Below are 24,450 nucleotides of genomic sequence, written 5' to 3'. Positions count from 1 at the left end.
GACATGGTCAAACTCATAAAGACTAAGGTTGAATGGGTCTTCCATGTGGCTGGATGTAAACTCCCAATAGACTCTAGTCTTGAACTTTTATGGTCTAGGTTATGGACCATCCACTTCATGATTCATAACATATTTTCTAATTTAAATTTATTAGAATGGAAACTCGTGGTTAACTAAGTCAGAGATGGCTTTTAGTAAATTTGCTTCCATACCATTTTAGTCTAGTAATTAAAATTTAATATGACTCATTCTAGTAATTCTCAGATGAATTAGAGTCATTCCAAGTAATTTTTCTAGTTTTATTCTTAACAGTGTTATGGGTCTTAGAAAAAAATATTTTCTTTTACTTTTTAAGATTTATATTCATATAATGTTTACAATAATTATAAAATTTAATCAGTTTTCTGATTAGAATAAAACTATATACATATCAAATATTTTTTGGGTCTTCTTTAATTTTATTTCTTATATTTTTTTGTATGGCTGGGCAAAAAACCTGGATCCGAAGAACCGAACCGAACCCGTTCCGTAAAAGTAGTACCAAACCCGAACCGAAATTGATTAAATATTCGAACGGATTCAAAATTTTGGTATCTAAAGAACCGAAACCGAACTCGACCCGAACCGAAGTATCTCGGGTACTCGAATGTAACCGAAATAGATTTATATACCTAAATATATTGCTTATTTTTAGATTTAATATATATTACAAACATCCAAAAAATATAAGATACTTTTAAGTTGCCTAAAATACTTGAAAATATACATAAATAGTCAAAAGTAAATGTCTAAAATAGCTAAAATATATTCAAAACACCAAAATGCTTGAAATATCTATTGATTTTCTATCCAAATATTCAAATCAAACCAATTTATGTGTTAATTTTAGGTATTTTGACATATATTATATAAATTTATATGTAATATATTATTTTGTTTTATAGATTTTGAGAAATTTTAAGCATATAATGAATATTAAAATTTTAAAAATAATTTAAATGGGTTATCCGAGCCCGAACCGAACCCGCAAAGATCCGAACCGAACCCGAACCAAAATTTTGAAATACCCGAATGGGGCTGAAATCTTTAAACCCGAAATCCGATTAGATCCGAACCGAACCGAATGGGTACCCGAACGCCTACCCCTATTTTTTTGTATAAAAATATAGACTTATAAAAAAATTGAATCTCTTAACTATTAATATACAGAGGAGACACGGATTTGGATTCAGGATGGTCCCACTGTTCGTCCTTCTAGTTAGCCGGCCCTGGTCGGAGACATGGGCAGTCTTCAAATTTTGGGGCTACAAACATTTTAAATAAAATCAAAATAATTTTTATTTTTACAAATTTAAAAATATATATATATTTTTTTTTGAAAGCCTATAGGTCAATATTTCACTTCACTATGTGTATGACCATTTTTTGGTGGAGAGATTTGGTCGCTTGCCAGCTTCTTCAACGAAGATCTTGTTTGGTGCCTTCTTTACGCATCTTGATCTTGTTGACGGTAAAATTTAGAAGTCCCTCCCAACAAACACACTCGGATTTTGGGATGCTTAGCAATGTAGATGTAGTGCAAGTATATATACAAAATCACTGGTTAAGTCGGGATTCTCATTAGAATTAGTCAAGAATCTTGAATTTGAGTTGCAACATAAGAGAAGAGATCACTCATAAAAAAACATTGAACTACTTTTATTCTAATGCAAATCTTATTTACTTGAACAAAACAATATAGAGCCAAACACATGTGTATATGAAAGCCATGCTTAGCAGCTTAGGTGGTGGTTATTGATAAGATGCGATAGCCAATTTGAGAATCGAATGGAATGAGACACTACAAAAGGCCACCACTCTTATCTTTTTTCTACCTAGTATTTATCAAATTTTGCTTTCATATACCATTCGTATGTATCTCTTTACACTCAGCTTGTTTTGTTTATCTACGTACCATAAGATTATATCATCAATTTATGTGGATATCCATTTTTCTATAAGTTCTTTAATGAACCAACCTGATTGATGAAAAAAATATCTCCACGTCGTTGTATGTCGATATCTCATACGTGAACGATTATATATGTAGAAATAAAATAAATATAAGTAAGTGCATTGACACATCGATCACCTAGATTTCTATCTTCAGTTCTACAAATTGTGATTCTTTTATCAATAGAGGAGGATTATGCAAATATGGATGGGCCCTTAACGGGCTAAATTTAGTCAATAAATTGTTAAAGCGTAACGTGGCCCAGTAAAATTGCCGCGAAGCTGATTGTACAAAACGGCAACCGAATAAAAACAAGCGGTGAAAACGTTTTCCCGCTACTGCAATTTTCCCTCTATTGTTTTTGTTTTTCTCAACCATTTCCTCTTTCGATATCTCTTCATAAGGCTAGTATCGACCATGAGATTGATTCTTCACCTCGCTTCGATTCGATCTCCATCTCTCGATTTCTTTTCCTCTTTTTCTCCTGACGTACAATGCCTACCATCGCTGGACCAAGTTTGTCACCTCACAAGCGTATCGTCGCCGCCAGATCGGAGAATACCGGATGTCCTAGATCCGCCGAAGACATCACTCCTCGAAAGCGAAAATTGAGATCCGATTCCGCCGCGGCGGTTCCTACGCCGATAAAACGGAAATCTCCTCGACGATGTGCGCTTATGGCGGTAATTTCTAGCGATTAAGACTTGTTTAGTTTCAATCCGAGTGTTGTTCTTATTGGATGTATCATCATCATTAAATCGATTAGTGTTGGAATTTATAATTGATTTTGCAGGAGGTTGAGGAAGAACCTAATGGAATGCTGGAAACTCAATTTGATTGTTTAGATGGTAAATCGAAGTGGAACCCTAGAGGTATACATGATTCTTCAGTGTTCTATTTAGTCTAGTGCTCTCAGTTTAGTTAATGTACTAGTGTAATGCACAGATGATGATCAAATGAAAGCTGTAAAGGAGGCATTGCACGTTTCTACGGCACCATCAACTGTTGTTTGCCGTGAGGATGAGCAAAGACGTGCTTTGGAGTTTGTAAAAGGTTGCATGGAACAGAATAAGGCTGGGAGTTTGTACATATGTGGCTGCCCTGGAACTGGGAAGTCGTTGTCAATGGAGAAACTAAGACTACAAGCTGAAGACTGGGCAAAACAGGTGATCAATCTTCTGTCTTCAGGACTTGTGACTAATGTGAATTTATCAATATAAAAGACTGATGTTCGTTTATGAGTTCTTTCAGGAAGGCCTGCCTTGCTTGGAAACAGTTTCTGTTAATTGCATGTCATTGACCAAAACAACAGATATATTCTCCAAGGTAAGGCCTTGTGCAATTCAAATACCTCCAAGTTCTTGGTTTCATTTTTTTATCTAGTTATTTATTGGGCTGTTTTGGTTTCAGGTACTTGGTGAAAACGAGACTGGGAAGAAAGCTATTGGCTCCTCTACACCTCTAGAGCAACTTCAGATTTTATTTTCTCAAAAGCAACAATCATCCAGCTCAAAGATGATGTTTGTTCTTTCTTCATTCTTGTGGTTGCTGTGATTTGACCACCTGACAATAGTTTTTTTTTTTTGTTAAAACCTCCTAAAGATTTAAACTTGCATATGCACAGGCTAATAATTGCAGATGAGATGGACTACTTGATCACAAGAGATCGAAGGGTCCTTCATGAGCTTTTTATGCTCACAACTTTGCCATTGTCAAGATGTATACTTATAGGTACCTCTCTTTGCGATAATAGTTATAGTTCAAAGTTTTGTATATATGTTCCACTTTCCCTCTGGTCATACAAAATTTTAAGTTTATCTGACGTATTCATTCTCCAGGTGTAGCAAATGCAATAGACCTCGCAGATCGTTTCCTTCCAAAATTGAAGTCTCTTAATTGTAAGTATTTTTTCATCATTTTTTACAGTTGGAAGATTCGTTGCTGTTCACCATAAGTCCCTTAGCTTTGATAAAGATCAACAGTTGAGTTTACTCCTTCAACTTATTTTCCTCAATTAATGCAGGCAAACCTTTGGTTGTCACTTTCCGTGCCTATTCTATGCAGCAGATCGTAAGGATACTTCAGGAGAGGCTTGTGGTAAGTCTACCTCTAATTTGTGGTATAGAGTGTGCTTTCGCAGAGAGATAAATGCCTCATTAAGTGACTAGTAAAGCTAGTGAAAATATGATGTAAATAATTAGGACGAATCCGTTACCAGTGTAACAAAGAACTTTTTGTTTCAAAGTAGTTGGTATTCAAGAAACTCAAGAAAAAAATGAATAGCAAATTCAGAACCATGTAAATAAATTTTGACCTATCTAAAACTCATACGTTATCGATTTTGATCATAAATTCTTATTCTTCAAATCTGTTATAACAGGAGCTTCCATATGTTGCATTTCAACCAAAAGCCTTGGAGCTTTGTGCCAGAGTAAGAATATATATGACATTGTTTCACTCCCTGTGTAGTCGACCAACTTTTTTCATTTTGGCGCTCTATATTGATGTTCTATATTTTTGCCTTGTGCCAGAAAGTTTCAGCTGCATCAGGAGATATGAGAAAGGCTCTATCTGTCTGCAGGTGAATACTCTTAAAAAGTTGTCTCTGAAGTTGCTTAAGATGAATGAGAGTACTATCTTTTATATATTGTAATTATCCACTCTTGAAATCATCATATTGAGATTGATAACCCCAATTTTTTTTTCATATTGATTCGATATTCAGGAGTGCCTTAGAAATTTTAGAAACAGAAGTTAAAGGTTCAACAGATGAAGAACCACAAATTCCAGTTCCAGAGGATCAAATGGTTTGTATTTTCACTCTCTACTTTACTTAACTGACGATGTAAATATGAAGGATCCATAGAATATGTGGTCTTATAACATACTTGTTATCATCGATAACTCTACAGGTCAAGATGGATCATATGGTAGCTGCACTGGCTAAGACGTTTAAATCGCCAGTAGTTGACACCATACAATCTCTTCCTCAACACCAGCAAGTAAGTTCCATCACCATAGACTTAATTGATATCTGGTACTTCTGGTTCTCAAATCTTAATATGCTTACAACATGCATATGCAAATCTTTAGCTTTGTTTTCCAGTGTGATCTAAAGTATGGTTCATATAATTTAAAAATGCATACTGTTATACACAAATAAACTTAAGTCCCACGCTGGTCACTGGTGTTTGTATGGTGTATGTTGTGCTTTGCATACGCATGTTGCTTATGAAAGTTAGTAGTGGACTGTAATCACATTGCTTGTATTGAAAACTTGCAGATCATAGTCTGTTCTGCTGCAAAGGCCTTTAGAGGAAGCAAAAAGGACAGAACCACTGCAGAGGTAATAATATTTTATCGAATGCACAATACAGAAACACAGCTTCATTAAGTTATAATTAAAGACATTGTACATATTGTTTTGCGTCTCTGTTTTGACACACTTGGATGCAGTTAAATAACTTATACATGGAGATCTGTAAATCTTCGATGATCACTCCAGCTGGAATAACAGAGTTCACTAACATGTGTACAGTGCTAAATGACCAGGTACTAACTCCTATGAAGAATACACATCAACTCGTACGAGATTATGAGTTAGAATAACTCTCATGTTGTGTTGGTTTTATACTTTTATTTTATATAATTCAAGATAAATTGAAAGAGTCAGTTTGGATTGGCACAGGGGATTTTGAAACTCAGTCAAGCTCGGAACGATAAGTTAAAGAGAGTGAGCCTCAGAGTAGATGAAGCAGACATCACATTTGCTCTCAAGGTAACCACACACACCTTTTGTCTTGTTTCAAAATAATTGAAAACTTTTCTCCACACATATTACAGTTTCTCAACTTCTCTTTTTTGTTTATTTACATAATAGGAAATACGATTCTTCCGCAACTGTCTTCTGTGATGAAGTCATTGAGGATGTGTTTCTTCATTCTTTCCTTACAGAGTACAAAGAGTAAAAATCTCAGTATTCATATAAAATTGTTTTCTCTATGTTATGTAAATAAACAAACAAAATCTACCTTTAATCAATTTAGTACATTTTTAATTAATTTATTACATTTTACTAAGCAGATGAAGATAAGTGCGCAGGTTAAATTTATATGAAAATTACTTAAGAAATATTGTATGGAAAAAAAATTTATATTATTAATCGAATTAATATATTTGGCACTTAAACAATTTTTTTAAAATTTTTTTTGTTAATTACATAATTTGTTTACTAATGAACTGATCCAATTTTTAAAATTATTTTAGGTCAAAAAATTATTTATCGCATAAAAACTTAACGTTTATGCCGAAGAATCTCATGCCTACTGTTTGGTTACAATGAAACCATGTTAGCTCGGTTTTATATCATGATTTAGCAATTTAAAAGTTAATTATGGTTATGAGAAGTTTACGTTCACGTGCCAATTCTATCTATCTTCGATATTTTTCTCTTTTTTGTGTCATTTTGGTTATTGTTTGATATAAATATTGATTTTAGAGTTTATCCTCATTTCTTTCTTTTATTTTGGCCTGAGATTTAGAAAATGTTTAAGATTCGAAATTATTAAATAGTAACATACTTAGGTTAAGATCTGCGCCTTGTGCAAAATAAATACTTATTTTATATTTTCTGCATATTATGAAATAATAAAATAATAATTATATATTAAATAACTAAGAAATCAGTTACTATTATGTAATAAATTGGCTTGCACATATAAATCAAATGACTGCTCTTGTTTACTCGCAATCATTTTAGAATAAATAAATCAAAACAATCAATCTTATCTATCGTATATGATATATAATTAAATTGAAACGATATGAAGTATATATATATATATATATATATATATATATTAGCATAAACACCTATTAAAATAAAATTATTTAGTTACAAGATTTTATTATCATTATATCTTATTATAGAAAAAAATTAAACATTGATCACAAAAGTTTATGTGAGACTTTTAACAGTTTTAGTAATTTATATTCGTTTTGAAAAATTCAAAATACAACATTTACAAAAAAATCTAAATTTTTAATATATGATTAACGTAATTGTGTAATTTATTTTAATGGTAAAGAATTAAACAAAAATGATAGAAAGCATACAAATTATTAGTAAATCTTCATTATTTAAAATCATTAATTACTATATATATCATAATCACATTAAATAATTCCGTAGGTTTTATTTATGGAAATCATATATAATAAATAGCCACCTTGCTTTAGTTAATATCATATGATATCATATAGTTGGTATTAAATGTTTCTAGTGAGATATAAAAATTGAATTGGACCAACATGTTTTTCAATTTCAATGTGAGGCTGACACGTATGACTAATTAACTACATAATTGATTGACACATAAGGTAGAGATCTTTTTTAATTATTACAAAATTGAAGTTACATTTTTTTAAATGTTCCTCAATTAATATACAGAGGATGTTAAATTTATGCTTTTATCCAAGTAAACAAAAAACACCATTAAAAACAAATTTCAATCCAATCAAGTTTTTTCTGAAGGGTTTTTCACTTTTTCTCCTTTGTTAAGTTGGCAGCTAACCGGTTTAGGAGGTGTTATTGGTTTATATATTTTGATTGATTTAGAAATCCATATATTATTTATAAATCCAAGTAAAATATGCAAATCCGGAGGTTTTCTCTCGGATTTGAGTCTTTGTATTTTTAACTAAAAAATGCAAACAAATCCATTCAAATCCATTATTAAATCAAATATATTAGTAAATCCGTACGATTGAATAACATTTGATTTGATATAGAATTTATGAATCATTAAATCAATAACACATGATTTTAATACATATTTGAAAATCATAGAACCAATAACACTAAATTTAGTTCGGATTTTCAAATCCATTAAAATATAACAACCAATAACCCTTACTTAGATTTTTAATGGCTACAATTTGACATATTATTATATGGAAAGGAATGTTAATTCATAAATGCAATAAGAAGAATAATGTAAATATCAAATGTTATGTACACAGTAAATGAGACTAAATTGAATGGAATGCAGTAATAATCAGCGATTAGTATTTACTATTTACCAATGTTTTTAAATCCGACCCGGACACTGAATCGGACGACTTACTGGATTGATTGGTCACTGGATCGACCGCGGGTGAACCGCGGATTAATAAATAAATTAATTTTATTATATAATAATATATCAGCTATGTAAATAAAAAAAAATAGAAACTAAAGTTTAATATTTTGTAAATGTTTTTTAAGAAAGTAAAATAATAGTTTGGATATGTATATATTTTATGTTTAAAAACATTTAGAAAATACTTAACTTTTGTTTTTATATTTTTATTTTCATTTGACATACAAAATATCAAAAAATAGTTTAAACTATTTAAAATTTTCTCTAACAAGGTAAGATGTATGACATCTAAAAAAATCAAAACATAAAATTTATAAATATTTAAATGTGTAATGTGAATAATAAATTAAACTTCAAATACAAAATAAACCAAAAGTAAAAGATCATTGTAATAAATTGTCAATAACGAAAATAAACTAACACCAAATCACATCAACTAATTTTGGTTCTCTCTACCATCGTTTATTTCATTTTCTTCAGGTGGCATAGTGAAATCTTCATCAAAATCTAAAAATTACAAATATAAAATTGAAAAGGGAAAACCTAACTTTTTTTTTAATCATCACATAATTTCTTAATTGGAAATTTATAATATAAAACATAATCTAAAAACATAATTAAAAACTAAAAAAAGAAGTTAAAGTTATTTATTGGTTTAACCGGTGGTTCAACCGGTATCGGGTTCCGGTTTTTACGGGTTTTTGCGGGTTTCTAAATATTGGATTTTTCACAAAACCCAAACCGGATTTTTTCTGGGTCACCGGGTTTACCGGTTCAACCGCGGGTCCGGGTCGGGTTTCAAAACACTGCGATTTAGTAATGAAAATCTCTCAACAGTTATTGCGTGTCCCAATAATACGCAGCGTGAACACGACCGACTTCATTGAAAGAGTGACCAATACGCTGCGTTTTAACGGAAATGAATTAAAAGGCGATCAAGGCAGTTGAGCTTGAGAGCGAGCCGTGTGTGTGAGAGAGAGATTTAAGGAGAGACGGAGGAGGATGGAGAATCTTTGGCGAATCGCGACGGGTCAGGATCCGAACCGTGAAGATTACGAAGGGGTCGAGTTCTGGTCCAACCCAGAGCGATCCGGTTGGCTCACCAAGCAAGGCGATTACATAAAGACCTGGCGCCGACGCTGGTTCGTGCTCAAGCGAGGGAAGCTCCTCTGGTTCAAGGACCAGGCCGCCGCCGAAACCCGCGGATCTACCCCGCGTGGCGTGATCTCCGTCGGGGATTGCCTCACAGTCAAAGGAGCCGAGGACGTGGTGAACAAGCCTTTCGCCTTCGAGATTTCCAGCGGAAACTACACGCTGTTCTTCGTGGCGGATAACGATAAGGAGAAAGAAGAGTGGATCAACTCTATTGGAAGGTCCATCGTGCAGCACTCGAGATCGGTTACTGATTCTGAAGTCCTCGATTACGATCACAGGCGGTGACTTTAGCTCAAACTCTATGGTTTTTTTATATTTTTATCTTCGATGTAATGTTTGATTTTTGTCTTACTATTTCGCCTTTAGGGTTTCCACTCTTGTGTCTCTTGCTTAATTATTGTACCGATGTAAGTATGGCTCTCATGTCCTAGATCCTAATGTCTCTTTATTTATCTTCTTGATCGATTCTGTTGACTCAATAGTAGAAGGTAAACGTTCACAGGAGCACAACAAGAACTAGCTTCCCAGATTCTCTCATTCTACCGATCTGGTTTAGTTCGGTTTCTTCGGGTTGGATGGTTCGGTTTTTTTTGGTTAGTGGACTGGAAACTGATATTTTTGCCAAATTGACTTCCAATTGTATCACGTGTTCCAAAAACAAAATCCAATTGTATTACTTCAAGCAGAACCAAAATTTTAAATTCACGGTTAAATTAGAATAATTTTGGTTAGTTTATTCGAAATAATTGTATAAGTTGGTTCACTTTAGATTTCCGGAAATTTTGACATTCTCGGTTTGGCTCAAAACCGCAGGCTCTGTGATTAGTTTATCAGAACGAAGAAAGAGAGACGCAAGAAAATAGATTTCTTTTGGTTGTGGATCCCACTTGCTGATGTCGGCCATTATCTTTTAAATTTTGTAAGTTTATCTTCTCTCTTGAAACTGCCAAAGTGTGTGCCAAGGACCACCTCCGCATTTTTGAACACTCTTAACAGTAATCATCACGTGTGACAATGTCAAGATGAAAATTACTAACTCTCTTTTTCCGTAATTAGTTTGCTGTTCTTGTCATTACAAGAGAAAAGGCTGTCAGAGGAAAGAACAAAAGCTACCTCTTGTTAGAGATGAGGAACACAGAGCTCATCTTCATCCCAACACCAACCGTTGGTCACCTCGTTCCGTTTCTTGAACTTGCTAGGCGTCTCATCAACCAGGACGATAGGATCCGTATCACAGTCCTCGTGATGAAGCTCCAAGGTCAGTCTCATCTGGACACCTATGTTAACTCAATTGCCTCGTCTCTGCCCTTTGTTAGATTCATTGATGTCCCTGAGCTAGAAGATAAACCAACACTTGGCAGCACTCAATCTGCGGAAGCCTTCGTATACGACTTCACTGAGAGAAACATCCCTCTAGTGAGAAACATAGTCATTGGTATGTTATCGTCTCCTTCACTCGATGGAGTTAAGATGAAGGGAATAGTCGCTGATTTTTTCTGTCTCTCAATGGTTGACGTTGCAAGAGACGTAACTCTCCCTTTCTATGTGTTTTTGACTACAAGTTCCGGGTTCCTAGCTATGCTGCAGTATCTAGCAGATAGACATAGTAACGATACATCGGTTTTTGTAAGAGATTCTGGAGAAATGCTATCGATTCCTGGCTTTGTAAACCCTGTTCCAGTCAATGTTCTCCCGACAGCTCTGTTTATGGAAGATGGTTATGACGCTTACGTCAAACTTGCCATGTTATTTAACAAAACCAATGGAATACTAGTGAATAGCTCCATTGATATTGAGCCTTACTCCGTGAATCATTTTAGTAGTGAAAAGAGTTACCCTCCTGTTTATGCTGTTGGCCCTATATTTAACCCCAAGGCCCAGCCTCATCCGGATCAGGACCATGGGGGTCGCGACGAGCTGATGAAATGGCTTGATGATCAGCCCGAGGATTCAGTTGTGTTCCTTTGTTTTGGGAGTATGGGGAGGTTAAAGGGTCCTGTAGTGAAGGAAATAGCTCATGGACTTGAGCTTTGTCAGTACAGATTCATCTGGTCACTCCGGGCAGAGGATGATTCTTTGCCTGAGGGGTTCCTTGACCGTGTCAAAGGACGGGGAATGGTATGCGGTTGGTCTCCTCAGGTGGAAATATTGGACCATAAGGCAGTGGGAGGTTTTGTTTCTCACTGCGGATGGAACTCTATAGTAGAGAGTTTATGGTTTGGTGTGCCGATCGTGACGTGGCCGATGTATGCAGAGCAACAGCTCAATGCGTTTCTGATGGTGAAGGAACTGAACCTCGCGGTGGAGCTGAAGCTTGATTACAGGGCACGTAGGGATGAGCTTGTGAGTGCAAACGAGATAGATGCAGCTATTCGTTGTGTGATGAACAAGTATGATGGTTTAGTGAGAAAGAGAGTGATGGATATCTCTCAGATGGTGCGGAGAGCCACGTTGAATGGTGGATCTTCGTATTTGACTACTGAGAAATTCATACAGGACGTGATAGGAGTCAAGCCATAGACTTTTTTTCTCGTCCATAAGCTATGTAATCTTGTTTATGTTATGGTTATGGATTTGCTTACTTTTGAACGTTGTTCCTCTCGTTGAGGTTTAAACATTCATTAGTCGTCTCATGCATGAAGCTTCTTTGCCTCTAATTACAGCGTTTGCTATTTGTTTTGTACCAAATCAGTTAGTTTCCTTAGTTGTCCTCTGGTGTTTCTTTGTGACAATAAACCAATGCAACCGAAGATGAAGAAGTTTGTTACAACTTCAAAGACTCGACCTTATCTCTTTTATCTCTCTAAGCGAGGTCAAGTCTTTGGTTCTTCCTTATAACAGTCAAAATATTAACCTAGTACTCAACAGTTTCCACCTTGGTTTTACTCTTCGACCTTCATCTACAATCATCGGTTTCGCATGTGGATCACTTTCTTGAGTTACACCTTCCAGCTCTTTAAGCTTGTGAGACTGAGGGTATGTTCGTTTCTTCATCCGGATGAGCCCTTTGGATGGAGATAAGAGTTTTGTTTGTTTAGGCACTAAAAATGCAACTCATCCCGATAGATCATCCGGACGATTTTCAGAAATTTAGGCTTAACTTTAAATTCCATTCAGCTGATCCAATTTGGACCATTTGGATGAAGATTGTTCATTCAATATGGTATAATGTCTATTATGCCCATGATGTTATTCATAAATTACAAACATAAACACAATATCATTTTGTCACGCACGAAAACTGACAAAACCACAAAAACGCATTTTCCCGCGAAAACCTAAAATTGATTTTTTCACGCCAAAACCTAGAGATGGCAATCATGGACTTGGACCGCGGGTCTGGCCCGTAAAGGACTGTCACGGAACGGTATTGGGATGAGGTTTTCTAGGTCCGTAAATTTGCGGGCCTTGCGGGACGGGTCTTTGCGGGACTGAGCTTTTTGCGGGATGGGGCGAAACGGGTCATGCGGGATTACATGGACCCGCATTTTTTTCATTTCTTATTTTACCTGAAAAAACGAGAGAGAGAGCGAGAAGAAAGCGACTCTTGTGACTTTTCCCCCTGAAAACATAAGGAGTTCCGACGATGATGATTCGAGCTCCGGTGATGATGATTCAAGATCCGACGATGACGACTCCAGCTTCGAGCTCTGGTGGTATTTTGATTTGGTTTTCTCTTATTATTACACACAACTATGATTGATATATTACAATGTGGGATTTCTTGTTTAAGTTGATTGGTTTTGTTTTCAGTACTGTGAAATGGTGTTTTTCTTAAATTAAATTTGGTTACAATGATGTTGTTTTGGAGAAAAGTTAGTTGTATATCATGTCACTTGTATAGTTTGAAAAGTGATTCACGATCTTTTGATAAAGACATATGATACCATTCAAATTATCCTATGGAGTGATTTATACTCTCTCAAATAAGAGGTCGAATTGTAATACCTAGGGATCGAATTCACAGGGAGCTAGGGAACCTAGGGATTCTAATATGATTTGTTAAGCAAAGATGTTTTAAGAGTTTTAAAAGTAAATTGTAGTTTTATAAAACAAGTGTTTGTTCAATAGCACGTTTTTGGGGTTTTTTTTTTTTTTTTTTGACAACTGGGGTTTTGGTGCTTAAAAAGGAAATAGCTAGACTTAGGGTTTTTATTCAGGAAAGTTGGAATTATAATCCTATAGATGCCTAATGAGTTTCATGCATGATAATGTAAAGCTCAACTATTTGATCAACAAGTCTTTCGGCTCTTGCGGGCATTGACTTGTTGTCTATTAACTAGATCTATGATCTCAACTCTCGTTATATTGATCTATAGAACCTTTTGCACCGTCGATCGATTATTTAAGTATGATATCGATCAACGCGCTCTAATCAAGCTTTATGCGCAGGTTGAATGAATGCTTACTAAGCTCACTAAATCAGCTCTCGCCTTGCTTATATCAAGAAACATTGCTCTATTAGAATGTTTTCAGGATGAGAATAAAGCTATGGCTTTTATCAATCTATCCAAGGGCATGTTCTAGGTAGCTAATCTAGAAACGGGCATTAATGAACAATCCTAAAGATGATTATCACAACTCAACAATCTATAGTTGAGGCTAGTCCCTCCTAACCTATTTAAACCCTAAAATTTAACAAATGAACTACTCAGGCATGGCTAAGCAATTCATAACAATGGTTAAGTATAAAAACTTCATAGAATAGATAAAATAGATATCAATGGAGTTCCAATCACAAATTATAACTTTGGATCTTCTCTCCTATCTATCAATAAAACAATGAAACACAAAGAAAGCACACTTTGCCTCTAACATGGCGGCAAAACTTATATAATTAGGTTAAAAACTTGTCAGGGGCAATCTTGTAAAATAGTGAAATCTTGGGCTTCAAGCCGGCTGTGACCAAACGGGCTTTCTGCGCGCTTCGCTGTCGATCGATACCATGTCTTGTGTATCGATCGATTCTAGCTCTCCAATATCGACCGATAGTCAATCTCGATGGTCATCTCGGGTGCTTGCTCCAAATATCTCCAAAATGCTCCAAAATCATCACTTATCTCCAAAACATTCCTTATCTTATAAATATAATAAATAGACTCTATAATAATATAATTATTAGTAAAAGCACCTATAAACTATAGATAAAATGGGTCAAATCCATAGTTTATCAACATACAACACTTGAGCCAAGTTATTACAAAGACAACAACTCAATCAAATTCAAACTTAATAAAATCTTATGTTGATAACAAAAAAGGCTTTTAACTCAAGAACGCAAGCACAAACAGAGCTTTATGGCATTGATTTTGATAAGGTTTTAATGAAGCTTAATGAGCTATCTTCAACTCTCTTACACAACTCTTCCACTTGAACATTCATGAAGGAAGTTGTAGTAGGCGGTTTGATAAGGAGGCATCCTGCGGGACGGCCCGCGAAGGCCTATATGTTCAACGGTACGGGTTTGGGCCGACATTCTGAGGACCGCAGCCCGCGCGGGACAGGCCCGCTCGATGACTAACCCGCCGCGGTACGGGACGTGACGGGATGGGTAAACCTGTTTGACATCTCTACCAAAACCCTAAAAATGCATTTCCGCACAAAATTGCAAAAAATGTGTTTTACCGCAAAAATTGTAAAAACGTGTTTTCATGCCAAAATCACAAAAACACGTTTTCCCGCCAAAAACACAAAACATGTTTTCCCGCCAAAACCACAAAACGTGTTTTCCCGCCAAAAACCGAAAAATGCATTTTCTCATCAAATTGCATTTCCCGCCAAAACTGGTTCTCGTGAAAACCGTAAAAAAATATATTTTCCCGCCAAAACGCATTTTCCACGAAACCCAAAAAAACATAATTTTCCCGGCAAAACGCATTTTCCGCGAAACCCGAAAACGCGTTTTCATGCCAAAACTAAAAAAATGCGTTTTCACGCCAAAAACGCAAAAACGCGTTTTCCCGTCAAAATCGTAAAACGTGTTTTCTCGCCAAAACCAAAAATTGTCGTTTTTCTGCCAAAACCGAAAAATCTTGTTTTTCCGCCAAAACCGAAAAACGTGTTTTCCCGCCAAAACCACATAACGTGTTTTCTCGCCAAAACCGAAAGTTGTATTTTCCCTCCAAAACAAAAAAAAAAAATCTCGCTTTCCCACCAAAACTGAAAAATGCGTTTTCCCGCTAAAGCTGAAAAAATTCATTTTTCCGCCAAAACCGCAAAAATGTATTTTCTCGCCAAAACCAAAAATTGTATTTTCCCAGCAAAATCGAAAAATCTCATTTTTCCGTCAAAATCGAAAAATCTCGTTTTCCGTTAAAACCAAAAAAATCGTTTTCCGCCAAAACCGAAGTTACAGTCGGTTTATTATTAATATTCTTTTAGTTTGAAACTCTATAAAGTTTTTTTTCAAATACATGTTTATCAAATTTTTTGTTTGTTAGAAGTTATTATTGTAGTAAATTTTAACATATGATTAAATCAAGACAAATGTATTTTGGTAATTTGGTTACTAAACTCATTTGGATGGAAATTAAAATAAAGAAACAAACATATAATTCATTTAGATGATTCATCTAGATGAACCATCTGGATGGACAAACAAACTGTCCGAAAAATCTGAATGGATCATTTGAATAAATCATACAAATGGATCATCTGGATGGAGATGACAGATGGTGAAACAAACAGCCCCTAACTCTAACGCTGCATTCAATTTATTTACATGAACCATGTTTTGTTAATTGTTAGAATGGGGCTGTCCGTTTCTCCATCTACCATCTCTATCCAGCTGCTCCATCTATGTAATACATCCAAATGAGCCATCTAGATAAGTCATCTCGATGGATTTTATGTTTTTTTCTTTAATTCTATTTCCATCCAATGAGTTTAATAAACAAATTACAAATACACTTCTTTTTGGATTTAATCATATGTTTGATATTAATTTTAGCTAGATTAATTTTTATTATTTAGTGTAAAATATATTTACACTGAAATTAATTTAAAATTAGCATTTCACATTTATAAATTTTTATATTATATAAATTTACTTATTTTTATTTAAATTTGCATTAAAATTTAACTACAACTAAATTTTAATAAAACTCAAAATAGAAACTCAAATTTGAATAAACTTCCAAACAACTCAAAGTAGAAACTCAAAGTGGAAATTCAAATTTTGTAAGACTAAAATTTAAAAGATGAAAGCAATGGTAAGAGCATCATGTACTCAAATTTTGCAGTTTCCGCGGAAAATATGTTTTTGCAGTTTTGGCGGGAAAACACGTTTTAAGGTTTTGGCGGGAAATCATGTTTTTGCGATTTTGGCGCGAAAACGCGTTTTTGCAATTTTGGCAGGAATACGTGTTTTTGCGATTTTGGCGGAAAACATGTTTTTGCGGGTTTGACGGGAAAACACAATTTTAAGGTTTTGGCAGAAAAACAGGTTTTGGTGGGAACCCGCATTTTTACGGTTTTGGTGGGGAAACACGTTTTTGCGGTTTTGGCGGAAAAACATGTTTTTTACGATTTTGGTGAAAATGCGTTTTTTGTGGTTTTGGCGAGAAACCGCGTTTCTGCGGTTTGGCGGGAAACACACAATTTTATGATTTTGGCGGGAAAACACGTTTTTGCTGTTTTGGCAGGAAACCACGTTTTTACGGTTTTAGCGGAAAAACATGTTTTTGCGGTTTTTGCGGGAAAACACTTTTTGCGGTTTTGGTTGGAAAACGTGTTTTGATGTGAAAGTAGATTTTTGTGGTTTTGACAGGAAAATCTGTTGTGGCGGGAAAGTACATTTTTACGAGAAAATTGTGATTTTGACAAAAATATGTGTTGTGGTTTTGGGGGAAAATGTGTTTTGTAGTTTTGGTGGAAAATGTTTTTTTGTGGTTTTGTCGTTTTCATGATGGTATAATAGACATTATACCAATTTGGATCAACCAGCCGATTTTCAAAATTAAACCTAAATTTTAAAACTCATTCAAATGAACCATCCAGATGACTTGTACTTTTAATGTCTAAACGAACAAATTTTTTATCTTCACTTAAATGACTTATCTGGATAGAGAAACAAACAACCTCAATATATGTCGGTTTCCTGCCTGTATGTATGTTTTATACATCAAATTAAGTCCCATTAGCTATGGCATCAAAAACAAATGCCTATTTCTTTCAAAGTTCTACATTGTTAATAATGGAGCACATTCTCATGAAAATTTTAAAACAAAACAAAATCATATTTGGGTTCCAAAAAAAAATGAAAATCACAAATTCATGAAACTAGGAGGGCAAACTAAAAACAATGGGTGCACAGATGAAATTTGACTAGAGTTTTTGTTTAACTTAAAAACAATTTTCTTTATAAAACAAAATTTATTTAAAAAGTAGTAGGTTATGCCCCATGTTCGAAAACGCGGCCGTCTAGCTGCCTAGGCGCGACTCGGAGCTTGACCGTGGCGAGGAGAGGCAATTCGGTGATTCAAATCGGTGGACCGCACAACGTCTGCGTTTATCCGCGTTGTCCGCGTAAATATGAAACGCGGCCGCCTAGTTCAAGACAAAATTGTGGGGCTAACCGTTCTCTGTTCGCGAATTTTAGGTAATAATATTTTTTCTTTTGCTTCTTCGTTTTGCTCATATGTGTTTGTTTGAAACTGATTTTAATTCTTTGTCTGGATTCAACGTACTTGTTTGTTTTTATTCTCTTTTTGTTCACGTTTTTTTTTATGTTATCAAAACATAGAAGACTAATGTTTTCATGTCATCAAAGTTTTGAAGACTCATACATTGTAGTTCTTGTTCACAAAGAATCATACATCGCATATAACATGTGTATATCATTGACTCAAGTAGTATAGTTTTTTGTTAATGAACTTCTGAGAAATTTGATTTTAATTTGTTATTGATGGTCAGTCAAGTGTTTGTATCTAACATGATGTCTCTCTTTATATGCTCTGGTTTATAGGTATTGGTTGTTGTATGTCTTTTTATTTGCCATGGTTTAATTGCAAGTTTGATCGTATTGTCCAAACTATTGCAGGTGTATGCTACAAGATCTAACTCCTAACCCATCTTCACAATTCATGGTTTTAGAACCTAAAATCTACACTCAGTATTTGATAGTCATCGGGGTTTGATCTAGGGAAGACAGATGATGTAGGCAACGATATCTTAAGAACACAACGATGTTAAATAGTTTCCAGTAGGTAAAAATGGACTTTATTGATGAATAAGATAGAATACAATGAGTTGAACTAGATCGAGTGATACAAGCGAGATTCGTAAAGAAAGAGTCTAAGATCGGGAGGAAAACAAAGTCGATGTAAGTGTGTAGCTCTCTCTAGGGTTTTCAACGTGTCCTTCTTCATGTCTCCTCGCCTTTCTTTATAGTGAGTCGACTTCGTGATCTCCGTAACTGCTCCGCGATCTCCGGGACTATTCCGCGATCTCCGGAACCTCGATTCCTTTGCTTTCGAGCTCGATTGCTTGCTATGGGCTTCGGTTCCTGGCGGCCCATAACTTTGATCGCGGCCCACTATCGTTTTGACCAAAATTGGGTCCAACAATGGTGATTACTTACTTGATCTGAAGACAAAAATGATGAATACTTGCAATCTTTTATTGTATTGTGTTTTCAAGATCAAAACATTCATTTTTTTTTTGTTTATCTCATGAATTGGAAGTTTCTTTTTGTGACTTTTGAATCAGATGTATACCGGAAAAACAATGTTATTCTGTAAAAGTTATATAAGCATGTATTAAAACATATATTTGGTACTTAAACATATTATAAATATATTAAATCCTATTAAAAACTAGACTCCGCGTATATCCCGATTACTCCCTGATTTTTTAGTAACTCGCTAGGTATGAAATAGCCGCCTGACTAGCACCTAGCGTAGTTCCAAATAGGGGTTTTGCCACACCCATCTATGTGATGTGCACGCAATGCATTTAATAAATAAAGACAGATGATCTATCTTTTTCATCCATTGCTACAAACGAAATCAAAGAGTTGTGAGGTAACCTATAATCTTTGATTAACTATGGTCAGAAAACCAAATCCACAAAAACCTTTAGTCAGAAACTCACCACAGAAACTAAGTCGAATAGTCTCGAAATCCTTAGATATTGTAAGGCTTTGATATTTTCTCATCCCATCCTATCCCGAGATATGTACATGCCCACATCCTTACCGGCTTCACCCAATGTTTGATTCAAAACCCTCTTTCTAAATCCAATCGAGTGGTTGAGAAAGTCACAGACACATCACATATATATTATCATAGAATTCTACATCTATAGAATTCTCGAATGGCTGAGAAAAATACAGACGTCACATATATATTGTAGTTATCTAACTTATTTGGCGCTACCTTAAAGTCACGTGTCATCATGGTATAATCATATGCTTATTTGTTTTTAAACGACGTCCAACTCTCACTACTCTTAACCATCAACACATACTTTTATTTCTAAACCAATAGAAGCCCTCGTGATGGAGAAGCAAGAAGCAGAGCTTATCTTCATCCCTTTCCCGATCACCGGACACCTTCTCGCCACCATCGAACTCGTAAAAATTATCCTCAGCCACGACCCTCGTCGGATCAACACCATCACCATCCTCAACTGGGGTTTACCTTTCCTCCCTCAGTCCAACAACGACGCTTCCCTCCAGTCCCTAGCCAAGTCAGAGCCTCGAGTCCGTATCGTCGCTTTACCCGAGCTCGCAAACCCTCCACCGATGGAGTTCTTCGTAAGAGCTCCCGAAGCTTACCTTCTTGAATTCGTCAAGAGAATGGTTCCTTTGGTGAGAGACGCTGTCTCGACTCTCTTGTCTTCTTCCCGTGATGGATCAGACTCGGTTCGCGTCGTGGGAATTGTCCTCGACATGTTCTGTGTCCCTTTGATGGATGTCGGAAACGAGTTGTGCCTCCCTTCGTACATTTTCCTCACTTGTAGCGCCGGTTTTTTGAGTTTGGCGAAACACATCCCGGAGAGGCACCTTCGTGTGAAGTCCGGATTCGATCGGAGCTCCGGCGAGGAGGAGAATACTGTTCCTGGATACGTCGCCTCCGTTCCGACCAAGGTTTTGCCACTTGGTCTGCTCACGAGCGAGTCCTACGACGCATGGGTCGATATGACCGGAAGGTTTCATGAAGCTAAGGGTATTTTGGTAAATTCGTCTATTGCTATCGAGCCTAACGCCTTTGGTTATTTCGATCGTATACCAGTAAATGAATACCCACCCGTTTACCCAGTGGGTCCGATTCTCTGCTTCAACGACCGTCCAATTTTGGACCCGTTGGAGCGAGATCGGGTCATGACGTGGCTCGACGAGCAACCAGAGTCATCCGTAGTGTTCCTCTGTTTTGGGAGCTTGAAGAATCTCGCTGCGACTCAGGTTAAGGAGATAGCTCAAGCTCTAGAGATCGTCGGCTGCAGGTTCCTCTGGTCGATTCGAACAGACCCGAAGGAGTACCCAAACCCGTTTGAAATTTTACCAGACGGGTTTATGAACCGGGTCTCGGGTCTGGGCTTTGTGTGCGGTTGGGCTCCACAAGTTGAGATTCTGGCCCATAAAGCAATCGGAGGATTTGTGTCTCACTGCGGTTGGAACTCAATACTTGAGAGTTTGCGTTTCGGTGTTCCAATCGCCACGTGGCCGATGTACGCGGAACAGCAGTTAAACGCGTTCACGATGGTGAAGGAGCTTGGTTTGGCCTTGGAGATGCGTTTGGATTACGTGCTGGCAGATGGAGAAATAGTGAAAGCTGATGAAATCGCTAGAGCCGTCCGATCTTTAATGGAGGGTGAAGATGTGCCGAGGGGGAAACTGAAGGAGATAGCTGAAGCAGCAAAAGAGGCTATGATGGACGGTGGATCTTCGTTTGTTGCGATTGAAAGATTCATCGACAAGGTGGTGGTATCTGCTATGGATTGTTCCAAGTCTAGAGAATACTAAATCATCTTACATATACTTGATGAAAAAGTTGAAGTTGAGGAGAAATAAATAAATAATATTAAAAGTCTAGGATGAAGAGTGTTTCAAAAAAAAAAAAAGGAGTGATAAAGTGAATTTTTAGTCACAAAAATATATGTAAGAATTATTTTTCAACTATTTTTATACAAACAATAGATGAACGCAAGCTTTAATCAAACCTCATTTTCTTCTGCAACTTGGTCATTAAACAAATAAGAAACAAACGGTAGTTTGGTTTTGTTTTAAGGCCATTAATTAGCTAAATAACAACTTATGAGAGCTTAAATAGCCGAGTAACAGAAATTGACACTAACACTATTATCATGGTTGTAAAGAGAACCGTAGGCCTTCTATGCAAGGCAACAAACAAAAGCGTTTTAAAAGACAAAAGCTAAGCTAAAAGTGAATGCATAGGTTGAAAGCCGCTTGTCTCATGAGTCATTCATCAAAGAGTAGCCTAAACAGTTTGAAATCAAATACACAGTTACATAATAAGCTTTAATCATCTACAAGAAACATGACATAACTTCAAGAAGTGCATAATAACAAAACATAACCTGCTTAATTCCCTTCAAACCTGTCTCATGAGTAGTTAACCTGATTCATTCCCTTCAAAGGGTAGCGGCAATAGAATACACGAACTTGTAAGACTTTGGTACTGTAAGCACAGCATCGAACCACTCTACCTTTCCCCAAACCTCTTCACTGCTGCGCGTATCCAGCGAAATCTCTGCACACCAAATCATCTTCTCCTTATACCCACCACGTGCAGGCACATACTTATCCCAAAACACCACCAACTTACCACCACTTTCAACTAAATAAACATTGCAATAGCGGGTAAACTTAGGCAGTCCTTCCAAGCCTTGAACTTTCCTCCAAACATCTGATTCGGTGCTACGGTTAGACCAAAGTAGCTCCCCACTGGATGATGCATATCGATAGAATGCTTTCTCTATCAAACAGAGAGTACCAGACCCTTCCACGGACGTTGTACAATCCTTTAGCCTTGCAACCACAAGCCACCTACGAGACGACGCCGCCGCTACATCATTGTTCTCGTAAGCCCTTCCTTGTAAATCTCTGAGTCTGAATATCTTCTTCTCGGGAGGCACGGGGTTCCAAGTTTGTGTCTTTACGTCAAACACTTGCACAAAGTTGAGAGAATCTGGGCTCTCGGAGCCTCCTGGTAAATACATCATCCCATCACACTCTGAAAAGGTGTGAGCAAGCCTCAAGCTCGGAGTTTCAACCCACGTGTGCGTTCGACAGTCGAGAAAGAAGACGTCTGAAGAGCAGGGGCCATCTCTGACTGCGTAGAGCTTATGACCAACAGCTACGAGATTTGACCATTCCACGGGAGGAGGAGAACCGAGAATCCGAACCTGACCCAAGACATTGCCACTTGTTGAACTCTCCTTCTTCTTCTTCTTCTTCTTCTTCTTTATCTTAAGGGCTTTGTCGGGTTTCCGACAGAGAGTGAACCAGCGGAGGCGAGGGTCATTAGGGAACTGCAGGCACACGTAGAGACAGTTCTCGGTGCAGTTTAGTAGAGATCGGGTCTGGTAAAGCTCCGGTGAAGAAGTGAGCGAACGAAAGGTCTTGGAGACGAGTGAGAGAATCGGGTAGTGCAATCTCGAGGCGCGAGCGAAGCAACCCAATACTAGCTCATCTGGGAGTGGCAGATTGGTCGTAGGTTCTATTGCTAGCTTCTTTGACGGTGGCTCTTCACCGGAACCGATGGCTGTCAACGACATTTCAAAAAGATTAGGGTCTTTCTTGGCTCCACTCTCTCTCTGCACTGCAAGACTACAACTACTTTGGGCTGCCCTACGCGCTGAATTTGCCACATATTGGGCTTTGTTTAAATATGGGATATTAAGGGATAACGAGCTACCGATCAAGATTTTTACTTTCCTTTCCATTTATGGTTTGCCTCTGGCAGAGGCAGCTTTTAACTACAAACATGAGATGAATAAATGGAAAATTGCATTAAAAAAACTTAAAATAATATTCATTAACATGATTCACTTGTTGTTCAAGTTGAAAATATGACATGTTGATAAAATAAGGTAACGTGTCAGTTTTTTTTTCTGTTGGGACTCATATGTTCAAAAAAAAAATATAAAACAAAAATTTAGAGCTTTTATATAATTTTAAAATGTAAAAATTCTTAGTTATATGACTTTTTCCAAAAAAAGTAATTTCTGACATATGGATAATAATGGTGATATGTTAGTTTTAATTAATGGTGATATGTTAAATATTATTTTTTGAGCTTTTATATGATATTTTTAGGGAAAAAAGACTTAAAAAATCTTAATATTTTTTTGCCAAGTTGTATTTTTTTAAAAATGAAACACTTTTAATTTTATGATTTTTTTAAAAATTGATATTTCTTTTTGCTGTAGTTTCTAATTTTTATTTATGTTTCCTATTTTATTTTCTTATTAAGTGCTTTGCTTAATTAAATAAAAATATTTTTGGAGAAAAATTGACATGTCACTTTATTTACACATCAACAAGTTAAATTTTTGACTTGATGAATGAGTAAGCCCTGTTGAAAAATTTTTGTGATACAAAACTCAATTTAAAAATTTAATAGTGCTAGTTTAATATTTTCAGTATTTAATGTGTTAGTGGATGTCAATTTAAAAGTTTTTTATGCGATTTTCTTGATGAATAGATAATAGCTATATAAATATTTTAGTGTGTGCATGTGTCTGTTTTGTGGGTGAAAATAGTTTGACATTGAGGACAAGGACTTTAAAAGTGACGGTTTTAATCTAAATTAGAGTTAAATATTATTCAAAACATCAAATTTAAGAAAAATATTTCAAATCATCATTAAGTTTTTCCGTTCTTTTTAAAAATCTTACCAAAATCAGTTATATTCAAATCTAATCTATTAAAATAGAGTCCTATTTGAAAATTACCATGACATATTTTTTCAGACATATTGAAAATGTTGTTACTTATTATCTATTAATTAGCCTTCCTTATATTTCTATATATATCGTATTAACTAACCTTCCTATTATTTCTACATATCTTTAAATTAGCTTTTATGAAATATATACTTTCTCTCAACACATTATTTAGTCAATCAATTTAAATCATCTAAATAAATATCGTTTGAAAAATTCAATAGATAATATCCTTGAAATTCATACTCAACA

General features: G+C 35.8%; 5 protein-coding genes across 5 annotated transcripts; 4 read left to right on the top strand and 1 right to left on the bottom strand.

Moving 5' to 3' along the window:
- Nucleotides 1-2,120: 2,120 nt before the first annotated feature.
- Nucleotides 2,121-6,054, top strand: LOC106394926 (cell division control protein 6 homolog). The gene is made up of 16 exons (XM_013835467.3): nt 2,121-2,676; nt 2,787-2,865; nt 2,939-3,159; nt 3,245-3,319; nt 3,404-3,513; nt 3,618-3,724; nt 3,832-3,891; nt 4,017-4,090; nt 4,374-4,424; nt 4,525-4,574; nt 4,719-4,800; nt 4,906-4,995; nt 5,277-5,339; nt 5,450-5,545; nt 5,682-5,771; nt 5,874-6,054. Exons 1-16 carry the CDS (start codon nt 2,488-2,490, stop codon nt 5,904-5,906), a joined length of 1,470 nt encoding a protein of 489 aa, XP_013690921.1. The 5' UTR covers nt 2,121-2,487; the 3' UTR covers nt 5,907-6,054.
- Nucleotides 6,055-8,976: 2,922 nt separating this feature from the next.
- Nucleotides 8,977-9,753, top strand: LOC106396425 (pleckstrin homology domain-containing protein 1). The gene has a single exon (XM_013836811.3). The coding sequence runs from the start codon at nt 9,136-9,138 to the stop codon at nt 9,571-9,573; it is 438 nt and encodes a 145-aa protein (XP_013692265.1). The 5' UTR covers nt 8,977-9,135; the 3' UTR covers nt 9,574-9,753.
- LOC106396424 (UDP-glycosyltransferase 71D1) lies at nt 9,651-11,945 on the top strand. The gene is made up of 3 exons (XM_013836810.3): nt 9,651-9,881; nt 10,102-10,207; nt 10,345-11,945. Exon 3 carries the CDS (start codon nt 10,414-10,416, stop codon nt 11,806-11,808), a length of 1,395 nt encoding a protein of 464 aa, XP_013692264.1. The 5' UTR covers nt 9,651-9,881; nt 10,102-10,207; nt 10,345-10,413; the 3' UTR covers nt 11,809-11,945.
- Nucleotides 11,946-19,650: 7,705 nt separating this feature from the next.
- LOC106396507 (UDP-glycosyltransferase 71C2-like) lies at nt 19,651-21,449 on the top strand. The gene has a single exon (XM_013836915.3). It carries the CDS (start codon nt 19,787-19,789, stop codon nt 21,251-21,253), a length of 1,467 nt encoding a protein of 488 aa, XP_013692369.2. The 5' UTR covers nt 19,651-19,786; the 3' UTR covers nt 21,254-21,449.
- Nucleotides 21,450-21,682: 233 nt separating this feature from the next.
- LOC106392213 (F-box/kelch-repeat protein At5g48980) lies at nt 21,683-23,179 on the bottom strand. Its single transcript, XM_013833015.3, has one exon. It carries the CDS (start codon nt 23,026-23,028, stop codon nt 21,883-21,885), a length of 1,146 nt encoding a protein of 381 aa, XP_013688469.1. The 5' UTR covers nt 23,029-23,179; the 3' UTR covers nt 21,683-21,882.
- Between the last annotated feature and the right edge of the window lie 1,271 nt (nt 23,180-24,450).

The sequence above is a fragment of the Brassica napus genome, chromosome C4, assembly GCF_020379485.1.
Source record: "Brassica napus cultivar Da-Ae chromosome C4, Da-Ae, whole genome shotgun sequence".
Classification (NCBI taxonomy): domain Eukaryota; kingdom Viridiplantae; phylum Streptophyta; class Magnoliopsida; order Brassicales; family Brassicaceae; genus Brassica; species Brassica napus.
The sequence above is the reverse complement of the archived record's forward strand: the minus strand, read 5'-3'. Positions and strand labels throughout refer to the sequence as shown.